The sequence below is a fragment of the Bos indicus genome, chromosome 15, assembly GCF_029378745.1.
Source record: "Bos indicus isolate NIAB-ARS_2022 breed Sahiwal x Tharparkar chromosome 15, NIAB-ARS_B.indTharparkar_mat_pri_1.0, whole genome shotgun sequence".
NCBI classification, from domain to species: domain Eukaryota; kingdom Metazoa; phylum Chordata; class Mammalia; order Artiodactyla; family Bovidae; genus Bos; species Bos indicus.
In genome coordinates, this window is record NC_091774.1 from 48026535 (window position 1) to 48039768 (window position 13234).

The 13234-nt window shown below is 36.2% G+C and overlaps 1 protein-coding gene and 1 pseudogene across 1 annotated transcript; one reads left to right on the top strand and one right to left on the bottom strand.

Moving 5' to 3' along the window:
* The first annotated feature begins 2783 nt into the window (after positions 1 to 2783).
* On the top strand, positions 2784 to 3749 carry LOC109569356 (olfactory receptor 52N5-like). Its single transcript, XM_019974694.2, has one exon. The coding sequence runs from the start codon at positions 2784 to 2786 to the stop codon at positions 3747 to 3749; it is 966 nt and encodes a 321-aa protein (XP_019830253.2).
* A 4554-nt stretch (positions 3750 to 8303) lies between these two features.
* On the bottom strand, positions 8304 to 9818 carry LOC109568881 (putative olfactory receptor 56B2; annotated as a pseudogene).
* Positions 9819 to 13234: the final 3416 nt, after the last annotated feature.

Below are 13234 nucleotides of genomic sequence, written 5' to 3' on the forward strand. Positions count from 1 at the left end.
ACTGATCTCCTTTAGGATGGACTGGTTGGATCTCCTTGCAGTCCACGGGACTCTCAAGAGTCTTCTCCAACACCACAGTTCAAAAGCATAAATTCTTTCGTGCTCAGCTTTCTTTATAGTCCAACTCTGGCACCCATACACGACTACTGGAAAAACCATAACCTTGACTAGATGGACCTTTGTCGGCAAAGTAATGTCTCTGCTTTTTAATATGCTGTCTAGGTTGATCATAACTTTCCTTCCAAGGAGTAAGCATCTTCTAATTTCATGGCTGAAGTCACCATCTGCAATGTTTTGGAGCCCTTCAAAATATAGTCAGCCACTGTTTCCCCATTTATTTGCCATGATGTGATGGGACCAGATGTCATGGTCTTAGTTTTCTGAATGTTGAGCTTTAAGCCAACTTTTTCACTCTCCTCTTTCACTTTCATCAACAGGCCCTTTAGTTCTTCTTCACTTTCTGCCATAAGGGTGGTATCATCTGCGTATCTGAGGTATTTGATATTTCCCCCGGCAATCTTAATTCCAGCTTGTGCTTCATGCAGACCAGCCTTTCTCATGAGGCAGGGAAATTAAACATCCTGGCCCTGTCCCTGGGTCAGGGAACTTAATGACAGTAACTTACCCTGGAGTCTGGGATGCCTGGTCCTTTTTGAAGGAAGTGACATTCTGTCTCAGTATTCAAAGAAGACATATCAAGAAAGCTATATGGTGGATAGGTCTTCAAATAAGGGAAGTAAATTGAACAAAGTCAACATAGGCTAGAGGTATATGCTGTAGCTGAAATTTGCAAGTGGTCACCAAAGTTTAAGCATGAAATGCTAAGTTATGGGATACTGTGATCATATATTACATCATCCAAACGAGGATACTCTTGGGTGCTTAAGGAATGGAAAGAAATAACATGGGAGTCTTTAGGGTTTTCTATGTAGAGGATCATGTAATCTGCAAACAGTGAGAGTTTTACTTCTTCTTTTCCAATTTGGATTCCTTTTATTTCTTTTTCTGCTCTGATTGCTGTGGCCAAAACTTCCAAAACTGTGTTGAATAGTAATGGTGAAAGTGGGCACCCTTGTCTTGTTCCTGACTTTAGAGGAAATGCTTTCAATTTTTCACCATTGAGGATAATGTTTGCTGTGGGTTTGTCATATGTAGCTTTTATTATGTTGAGGTATGTTCCTTCTATTCCTGCTTTCTGGAGAGTTTTGTCATAAATGGATGTTGAATTTTGTCAAAGGCTATCTCTGCATCTATTGAGATAATCATATGGTTTTTATTTTTCAATTTGTTAATGTGGTGTATAACATTGATTGATTTGCAGATATTGAAGGAGGGAGGAGTGTTCAGGATGGGGAACACAGGTAAACCTGTGGCAGATTCATTTTGATATTTGGCAAAACTAATACAATATTGTAAAGTTTAAAAATAAAATAAAATTTAAATTAAAAAAATAAATAAACAGGTTGACAATAAAAAAAAGAAATAACATGGGAAAGAGAAGATAAAAACTAAAGTTTACTTTATTTAATGACATGCCAAGAAATTTGAGCTCTATATTCAAATTGTTAAGGAGACTTTGAAGATTACCAAGTAGGATTAAAATGTCTTCAAAAGTATCTACAGAACGTGGATTTGAAAAATACAAAAGATTATACAAATAAATGAGTGGATGTAGCTGGTGGTCTTTAAAAGACAGCTAAGAGTGGTAATAGGAAGGAAGGACTGATATTAAAATTATTTCTGGATTACAAATACAGCTTTTCCCCTGACTAAGGATAGAATACAGATAGTAAAAGTGCTGAGATGACCTGGACAAAATAAGAACTAAGATACTTTGAGTTATAAGGAAATATATGTATCCAAGATAAGCTAGAGGCACACCTGAGAAGGTCACAAAGATGTTGGTAGATCGTGTGTTAGACATCATTATCTAAAAAGCAGAACTCAGCAATGGAGCTTATTTTGCCATGGGATAGAGGCTGAAATGATTTAGTCTTGGACATGAAGAACGTAAACTGTCTGTGGAAATTTAAGATAGAAATATCTAGTATGCATTTTGAAGGGATACTCATGAATTGTGACATAGATTGCTTATACATTACTTGTCTGAAAATTATCTTTATGTTGGTTACACCTGAGGTTATGAATCTAGTTTTGCTTGATATTCAACATTATTCTGGAGAAGGCAATTGCAACACACTCCAGTACTCTTGCCTGGACAATCCCAGGAATGGAGGAGCCTGGTAGGCTGCAGTCCATGGAGTCTGTGAGAGTCGGATGCGACTGAGCTTCACTTTCACTTTTCACTTTCATGCATTGGAGAAGGAAATAACAACCCACTCCAGGGTTCTTGCCTGGAGAATCCCACAGACAGGGGAGCCTGGTGGGCTGCTGTCTATGGGGTTGCACAGAGCTGGACGCTACTGAAGCGACTGAGCAGCAGCATCAGCAGCAACATTATTCAATCTTTCTCTACCTCAGTATCTTCTTTTATTTGGTGACAAAACAAAAACTACAATTTTGCAATTGTGGCTCTAAAATTACATTTATATTGTTTACAAAGCTTTAAAAATATTCTTTAATATTTATTTATTCAATAAACTGTGCATTTTCATAATCACTATTATTCAAAGTTGTTGGTACTGTTATAAATGTAATTTTATGCCAAACTGAAGTCTACGTTCTCAAGGATGATCTAAATTTCTTTTTTTTTTTTTTTTATTTCTTCTCCTAGGGTACAAACTTATGGGTGGAAAAAATAGAGTCTCTTTATTGAATCAGTTATGCTGGTTTCCAACAATTCATATGTGCCCCCAAAATATTTTATTCTTAATGGAATTCCTGGTCTGGAAAGAGTACATGTGTGGATCTCCCTCCCATTCTGCACAATGTATATCATCTCCCTTCTGGGAAACCTTGGCCTTGTGTATCTCATTCATCATGAGGAGTCCTTACACCATCCAATGTATTTTTTTCTGGCAATGCTCTCCCTTGTTGATCTCTTTACCTGTACCACTACCCTACCCAATGCACTCTGCATCTTCTGGTTCAATCTCAAGGAAATTAACTTCAATGCTTGTCTAGTCCAGATGTTCTTTGTCCATGGGTTCACAGGTGTGGAGTCTGGAGTGCTCATGCTCATGGCTCTGGACCGCTATGTGGCCATTTGCTACCCACTGCACTATGCTACCATACTCACTAACCCTATCATTGCCAAAGCTGGACTTGTCACCTTCCTGAGGGGTGCATTGCTGATGATTCCTTTTCCATTCTTGGTTAAGCGTTTGCCCTTCTGCCAAAGCAATATTATCTCCCATACATATTGTGACCACATGTCAGTGGTGAAATTATCCTGCGCCAGTATCAAGGTCAATGTCTTCTATGGTCTGGTGGTTGCCCTCCTGATTGGAGTGTTTGATATCTGCTGCATATCTGTATCATACACTATGATCCTTCGGGCGGTGGTCAGTCTCTCCTCAGCAGACGCTCGGCAGAAAGCCTTCAGCACCTGCACTGCCCATATATCTGCCATTATTGTCACTTATGTTCCAGCATTCTTCACTTTCTTTACCCACCGTTTTGGAGGACACGCTATTCCCTCTTCTCTTCACATCATTGTGGCTAATCTTTATCTTCTTCTTCCTCCAGCTCTCAACCCCATTGTTTATGGGGTAAAGACAAAACAGATTCGAGACAATGTCATAAAGCTCTTGCAGGGTGAGAAAGGTGCAAGTACTCAGGACAAGTGAAATGAGATAGAATAAAGATGAATGAAAAACAACAAAGGAGAAATTTATGTGTGATATTGTGTCTTTTCTATGAACTGTTTTATGCAACTACAGTGGGAAAAGTTACAGATAATTCTGGATTTATATTCCAGTGACTCCCCATATTTTTTTCCTCTATCACTAGTTTGAACCAAGTCATTGATATTGGTTCATTACAACTTTCCTCTTAATGTATTCATGTAGGATATTTTCTTAACCTTTTGAGAGTTAAGTGTCTTGTCTGTGATTATAATCTTCCTTTGTTGTTCAACTGTTAAGTCCTGTCCAACTGTCTTGCCACCGCATGGACTGTAGCCTGCCAGACTCTTCTGTCCATGGGATTTCCCAGGCAAGCATACTGGAGTGGGTTGCCATTTCCTTCTCTATGTAATCGTCCTTATGGATAAGAAATTAAATGGCTTTTCAGGACATTTTCCAGGCTAGGCAGTCATTGAAGTTAAAATTCAGTTTATGAATTACACTAATAATATACAGGCAAAATGTCAGTCGCTGCTTTTTTAAAAAATGGCACTTAGTAAACATCATATTGTAAAAAGCAAGCAGACCAATTTACTGAAGAAATAAATATGCAATCTATAGCTTAGCTTTAAAAAACAATACATGCAATATACATCTCAAAACAGCTATGTTGTTTCAGAATATGGATTTATTTTTCCTTTATTGATATTGAGGCTTTTTCTGTATTAAATAAAATGACATCTATAATGCCAATGGAAACTACATAAGTAATTCTCACAACTACCAATTTTATAAAAACATCTTGGATATAACCTCTCCACTGTAATTCCCAATTAAAAATTTATTTTTCTTTGTTCACTGATAATCAATAATCTACCTTACTTCTCCCCTTCTATCTCAGGAGTTTCTAATGCAACACGCATTAAGGTGTTGTCCATGGAGCCCTAAGAACCTCAAGACCATTTGAGAAAAGATGTGTGAAGTGACAATAATTTTCATAGAAATATTAAGGCATTTTTGGCCTTTTTTCAGTTTCATTCTCTTACTAATGTACAAAGGGATTTTCTAGAGTCCATATGATGTGAGATTATCACTGTAAAAATTAAGTATGTTGACATTTGGGAGATCTGCATAGCACAGTGAGCCAATATTTCCAAATGACAAATTTTGATCCCAACCAGGGAATTGAATCCACATCTTCTGCATTGGTAGACACATTCTTTACTGCTGAGCAATCAGGGAAGCCCTATCTCTTAATTTATTTGTGCTCTATTCATAAGAATTCAGCTCTCAAATATGAGATAAAAATCCTATTTATGTCCTTCATCTTTTCTTTTCATAGTTCTAGTGCTTATTATTAAAACTGATTTTATTGTTACATAAGAACAACTTTATGCTCCAATTGCAATTCATTTGCAGAATTCTCAATGATCCAAGCTTATACCAAATATTTTAGTATTGACCATAATTACATTAGACTTTTTCCAAAGTGAATTTTAAATGATTTCAATACATTAGAGTTTAAATTTTGTGGAAACTGGGCTCATATTATTCTGTGGGAGACTTATATTAACACAAGAACATGGTCACTTATTTATAAGTACAGTTATCATACTACATGTTGCCTATTCCCATTTCTAAACTATAAAAAATGCTTCTTCCTCACTAATCAGTTCTCAATTTTACACCTCATTTCTTTTCCTAATATGATGGTTTGTTTCTCCAAGTAGATTTTCTTATCTAAAATGGATAAATGCAGTCACAAGTAAATGCCTCTAGAAATGAAGCAATTATATTAGATTCTCATCCTGAGAACAATGGGAAGGTAGGTGAAAAGCAACCACTGTGATCATGAAGAACTATTTTCTTGTATTTCCCCAACTTCTAGTTACAGGGGTTGATTCATACCTGACAACCAGCATGGAAGAACCAAAGGATCCTATTTGCTTTTAGAAAAATCACTACATAGTCATTATGGGAAGTCACACTGAATTGCAGTCTGAGAAATGGGCAAAAACATTTTCAGAAAATTTAGTCTTTTACAGCACTTCTGCCCTTAAATGTGGGGTGGAATCAAGCCAGGGTTTCTGAGGATACAATAATGAATTCATGTACACTCAAAGTCTCTCTCTGCTTTATCCTATCACAACCAACAGCAGCAAATACCCTACTCTTAATCCCACGTTCATATGTCCTTTAATACCTTAGTTTCTGGATAGCAAAATAGCTGAATGCAATTGGGTCCAGGTGTTCAGGACATCAGTAAAAAAACAAAACAAAACAAAAAACACTACTCCATAATAGCTGTACATTACTGTCCTCAACTTTTAAATCCCTTGATATTTGTACTATTGAATTGAATATTTAGAGATTAGGATGAGTGTTATATATCCCAGAGGATAAGTGCAAAACACTCGAGATGCAAGTACTGGTATGGGAATTAAGCTAATTTTAATTAAAGAAGGAAAAATGTGGAAATTTTCCATTCTTACTATGAAGTATTACATAAGTAAGAGTATTTTTTATCTGCATGTTTCTATATTTGTGTGCTTTTGTCTGAGATATATAAATACAGAAATGAAAATGATCATAATTTAACGAGCATTAGACATTTTAATATGTATTTTTAGTTCTTTTTGTGTCAAAATGTAAGCACACAGTTGAAAACATTTACAATGTTTTTGAAAGTTTCAATCACTCACATGTACATTTGTTTATGTGTTCCTTTGTATATCTATCTTACTTTCAAGTGAGGATAATGATAAATATTATGACACTTTAGAAGTTCATCAAAATTTCAGGCTTAGTCTGCTTAGATATTCAGTTAGGAAAATTTAGATGCCCAAGTTTGAGATAATAATGATGATGGCATTAATATCAAAAACAATAATAAAGCACAACTGATTCTAAATTTATATTCTTTAATTAGACAATAAAAGTAGTGGGTCTAAAAAAGATTTCAGAATTAGATAAATCTAAACCTTAAATTCTATAATGTAAAGAACCCCTGTGCCAATGCAGGAGTCCTGAGTTCGATCCCTGGGTCAGGAAGATCCCCTGAAGGAAGAAAACTTCAAGAAGGAAGTGCAGCCAACTCCACTTTTCTTGCCTGGAAAATTCCATGGACAGAGGAGCCTGACAGGCTACAGTCCATGGGATCAGAAGGAGTCGGAAATGATGGACATGCATGCACACATACCACATCTTTATCCATTCATCTGTTGATTGATGCTTATGTTGGTTCCATGTCTTGTTATTGTAAATAGTGCTACTATGAACAGTGGAGGGGCATGTGCTGATACATTTTTAGTATATTTTCTACATATGAGTTTGAAAATAATGCTTGAAAAATATCATATTAAAACATAATTATGGCATTTTCAATTGACATTATAGAATAAGCAAATTTAAAACACAATTATTCATCAGTATTATAATTAAATAAAAGTGTGATCTTGTTTTTACATAATATATTTGACATTTTTCTATTCTTGGACATGTATGTTCCTTTAACTTATAGGAAATAATGCAATAAATACATACGTTGAAAATAAATTTTGTACTATGTTTTCATTTTATTATTTCTTATAGAAGTGAAAATTACATACAATCAAACTACCCATTTATATGATTTAAGAGTGCACAGCACTATATTGACAGCGCTGTGCAAACTTCAGCACAGTGTAATCCAAGAACAGTTTCAATTCCTCAAAAAGAAATCCATAACTATTCCTCAGTCACTCCAAATTAAACAGTGTCCCCAGTCCCTGGAAACAGTCAATTTACTTTCTGATTCAATAGATATACCTATTCTGGACACTGATATAATGAAGTTATACAAGTTGTAGCATTTTTGGTATGTTTGCTTGTTTTTTAATTTTTTTCACTTAGCAGAATTCTTTCATCAATGCAACAACATGTACCCATACTTTGTCCTTGTGAGGAATGATAATGATCTCTTGTGGTTATGCTCATAAACTCAGCAGGTGATGGATATTTGGATGCTTCCTATTGTTTTGGCAGATAATGTTGCTATGAACATTAGTGTACATAGTTTTGCTTTAACTTCTGTTTTGAATATTTTAGGTATAGACTAAGAATTGAATTTCTGAATAAGTTTGGAATTGTGCTCAACTTTTTGGTTAGTTGTCAAGCTATTTTCCTCATTTATGATGTGACTTGATATTTCCACCATTAATATACAAGGGCTCCAATGTATCCACAAAGGTGCCATAACTTGTTAATATCATTAAAAAAGAATATATCCATTTAAGAATATATAGGGTATTTTATTGTGGTTTTGACCTGTGTTCATCAAATGACTAAGGATGTTGGGGATCTCTTCCTGTGCTTGTTGGCCTTTGCATGTCTTCTTTAGAGAAATGTACATTCAAGTATTTGGTCTTATATTATATCTATTATTATAAAAAAGATAATAATACACATCATAAAATCAATACACAGATGGCAGGAGTGAGTGTTAACCTGTCAGCAATTATATGAGAAGTACATGGATAAATACTTCCATTAAAGAGAAGAAAATGGCAGGTGTCTGTGCTAACGAATGCGATTAAATGCTGTCCAGTGTTTAACCAGGACAACTAGGTAAGAAAGTGAAGTGTTTATTCAACTTATCTTTCTCTTGGATTTCTTGAGGCGGTCATCACTGTGTTATTCTTGATGAAGATTTTCTTTGAAAAACATGGTTAAATTATCGGTTTTACTATTTTTTATAAAGTTTCATTAGCTGTAACCAATTACTTATACTAACTGGAAATGTCAGTGTTTCTTAGTTATTCTGTCATCTGCAATCCTTGGAGGATCTAATATATGTGTGTGTGTGTGTGTGTGTGTTTTATATAAACCCTGTCTGAGCTCTTTGTTTTTGAGTACCTAGACCATGGGGTTCAGGGCAGAGGGAAAAACATTTTTGATACATTGAGTAGAACTGGGATGAAGAGAAATGTCATTGCTGCACTGTGGGTAACGGAAATGATAATGATGGTTGTGTAGAAGAAACTGATTAGAATGAGGTGGCAAGTGCAGGTACTTAAGGCCTTGTATACAGCTGCTGCTGAATTCAGAGAAGGCGATGGCACCCCACTCCAGTACTCTTGCCTGGAAAATCCCATGGACAGAGGAGCCTTTTAGACTTCAGTCCATGGGGTCGCTAGCAGTCGGACACGATTGAGCGACTTCACTTTCACTTTTCACTTTCATGCATTGGAGGAGGAAATGGCAACCCACTCCAGTGTTCTTGCCTGGGAAATCCCAGGGACGGGCGAGGCTAGCGGGCTGCTGTCTATGGGGTCGCACAGAGTGGGACACGACTGAAGCGACTTAGCAGCAGCAGCAGGTGCTAAATTCAGCTTTAACACAGAATTAAGAATCAAAGCATACATAGGATATAAAAATCAAACTCAAGTCATTACCCATGAATGTCCACGGGAGAAATAGCTGGTAGATACTGTTGATTGTCCTGTAATCACAGGATGGACTAGTGACGCCAAGATTAGAGCACAGGCAGTGCTCAAGTTGTTTTTTTGAGCAATAGTCTCTCTGAGCAGCCAACACAGGCACTGGAATTGTAAGAAGGATGTTTCTGAGTGTCATGAGCACAGTGGCTTTGACCACAAAAGAGTCAGTAATTATGGATGAATAGTGTAGTGGTCAACAAATGGCTATGTATCTATCTACAGCCATGAGGACAAAGATTCCTGATTCCATGCCCATAACACAATGTATGACATACATCTGCACAAAGCATTCAGGGAGACGGATGGTGTTAGCACTGAACCACAAGATGATCAAAATCTTGGGCATACTGTTGGTAGCCAGGCCTGTGTCAACCACAGCCAGGATGCCCAGGAGATAATACATAGGCCGGTGCAGTGTTGCCTTCTGATTGGCGATGATCAGGATAAGGATGTTGGCACTGAGAGCTAAGAGGTACAGCAGGGGCAGGGGCAGGGAAAGCCAGTGCTGCCAGCTGTGAATGCCTGAGAATCCCAACAGAATGAACTCATAGACCTGGATCTTTGAGCTGTTGGAGTGTCTGAGATCCTGGAACATCTTCACTAAGAGGAAAACTATTCAACATGACAATCTTAATAATTTCTCTGACAATGTTTGAATAGGAATTACCCAGATCCATGATATTGTAGGTGGTGATGGCATGGAGTTACTGTAACTTTAAAATTCTGGTAAAGAATCTGCTTATGGTGCAGGAGACCTGGTTTCAACCCCTGGGTCAGGAAGATTCCCTGGAGAAGGAAATGGCCACCCACTCCAATATTCTTAACTGGAGAATTCCATGGACAGAGGAGCCTGTTAGGCTACAGTCCATGGAGCTGCAAAGAGTCAGACACTGACTGAGCACCTAACAGTATTCACACTAATTCTCATCCCAGCACTAAAATTTATTGTATATTTCCAGTGAAACAGGAACTGTGGCAGTTTATTATATGTTAATTCAGCTAATCAAAACCCTAACATCAAACCATTAGGCAGTTCACATTACTTTCAACTTCTCATGATTGAGGAATAGAACTTTAGAGAAAATCAGGAACTTGGTTGTTATCTTCAGCCTGGAAGTCATGGAAACTGGACAAGAGGAAAGTCCTCTGATATGATAGCTTGGACTCTTGAATTTGGTTTTGCTAAAGTGTTGGATTATGCTGTTTAGTTGCTAAGTCAAGTCCAACTCTTTTGAGACCCCACATACTGTAGCATGGCAAACTCAACCCATGGGATTTCCCTGGGCTGTAGTGGATTGCTATTTCCTTCTCCAAGGGAATCTTTCTGACTTGGGGATTGAATCCATGTTTCCTGCTTCACAGGCAGATTCTTTACCACTGAGCCATCAGGGAAGTGTTTGATTATCAGAGACACAATGAATGCAATGAATGTAGAGATTTTTATGCATGAAGACATTCAAGTAGCAGATTAGAATGTATGACATTGAAAATAACTTTTCAAACACTCGAGATTTTGTGAAATAATCACGTGAATTATTTAATTTTAATTGAAATGTATGAATTAATTTAGTATACATATAAATTCTAGTTAGGAAACTGATGTTAAAAATTGCTCATACTTGTCCAAAATTGATTAACAGTAAAAGAAATGTGATTTAGGGCTCTCACTTATACACAATTGATTCTATTCTGTTTTTTAATAACTTTCCCCTGCTGCTGCTGCTAAGTCACTTCAGTCGTGTCCAACTCTGTGCAACCACATAGACGGCAGCCCACCAGGCTCCGCCATCCCTGGGATTCTCCAGGCAAGAAACACTGGAGTGGGTTGCTATTTCCTCCTCCAATGCATGAAAGTAAAAAGTGAAAGTGAAGTCACTCAGTCGTGTCTGACTCTTCACGACCCCATGGACAGCAGCCTACAAAGCTCCTCTGTCCATGGTATTTTCCAGGCAAGAGTACTGGAGTGGGTTGCCATTGCCTTCTCTGAACTTTTCCCTACTTGACTAATTTTGATTCTTGGAGCATTCTAGATAGTCATAAAGCAAAGAATGGAGCATCAGACCTTCAAAAATTTGTATGAGATAAATATTTTGAAAACTACATGACTAAATCAAGTTAGTGTATATCTACATTAATTTATTAATTTAATCGTTTAATCTAAAAATGGAAACAAATTTTTACATCAATTTTTCCTAAATATTTGCTGTTTATTACTTTTTCCTTTCAATAATTTACATCTTAAGAATGCATTTCAAGATATCAAATATTTGAAAAATGTTATGGTTTTAAATTATGGTATCTACAGTACAACAGTGTGGATATACACCTGCTGAGTATATTCATCTTAATCCAAGTGATGACATTCTATCATATTGATAACAAAGAATAGTAGATTAAAGAAGTTATATATTTATACATATTGTTCTTTTCTACTTCATATGTATTATTTTAATAACTTCTAAATGTCAATAGTTTATTTGTGTAGTCTGCATTGTCTTTATCTTTAATACTGGAATTATTTCTCAAATGTCATACTGTTTTGACTACTAACTGACTATTAACCCACACATTTCAGAAAGCTGATTTCAGAAAAATACCTACCCATCTGCATCCAGGAAAAATATGTAACTGGTTTTCAGTGTTCCTGATATTGAGTAGTAGAAGGACACTGTCTGACTTACACCTAAATATGAGTATTGGATTCACCTTCTCATTTTTTAAATTTATTTTTATTGAAGGATAATTGCTTTACAGAATTTTGAGGTTTTTAGTCAAATCTCAACATGAATCAGCCATAGGGATACATATATCCCCTTCCTTTCGAAACTGCCTCCCATCTGCCCCTGCTTCCCACCCCTCTAGGTTGATACAGAACCCCTGTTTGAGTTTCCTAAGCCATACAGAAAACTCCCATTGGCCATCTATTTTACATATGGCAATGCAAGTTTCCATGTTACTCTTTCCATACATCTCACCCTCTCCTCCCCTCTCCCAATGTTCATAAGTCTGTTCTCTATGTCTGTTTCTCCATTTTGCCCTATAAATAAATTCTTCAGTACCATTTTTCTAGATTCCCTATATATGCATTAGAATATGGCATTTATCTTTCTCTTTCTGACTCACTTCACTGTATAATAGGTTCTAGGTTCATCTACTTCATTAGAACTGACTCAAATGTGTTCCTTTTTATGGCTGAGTAATATTCCATTGTGTATATATACCACAACTTCTTTATCCATTCATCTGTCAAAGGACATCTAGGTTGCTTCCATGTTCTAGCTATTGTAAATAGTGCTGCAATGAACAACAGGATACATGTGTCTCTTTCAGTTCTGGTTTCCTCAGGGTATATGCCTAGGATTGGAATTGCTGGGTCACATGGTGGTTTTATTCCTAGTTTTTTAGGAATTTTTTTTTTGATGTCTCATCCCCAGGCTTCATCACACCTGATATATTTGCATTCATAGCACATATTAATGTTCTCTCCCCAAGAATAAATTTTCAGTCATCATAAGAGGGTTGATAACATTATTTAAAATAGTGAGGGAATCAAGATATAAAGTTGTCATATATTAATTTTTCTACCTGCTTCCCTGTTTTATCTTCAGGTATTCACAATGAAAGATGAAAGTTTAGATACTGCAAAAAGTAACTTGTTTGAAAGTAGCAAAGTAACATAGAATGAACTACTTGATGAGTTCTCTTCAAAGACTTTCCTTGTGCCATGACAAATTCTTTTTTGTTTGTTTGTTTTTTATTTTTTTATTTTATTTTTTAACTTTACAATATTGTATTGGTTTTGACATATACCAATTTTTAGAGTCATAAAGAAGTAGAGGGCAATAAAAGTAAGCAAAATTTTGGAGGAGATTCTGAGAATTTTCAAAGACAAAAGAGAAATGGTCTTAACTGAGTCATGGTGGGGATTTGGCTAGATCAGTTTTTTCTTCCTTTTTTCCTTTCTTCCATTCTTTCTTTTTTCTTACTCTTTATTCTGGTTATATTTGCTAT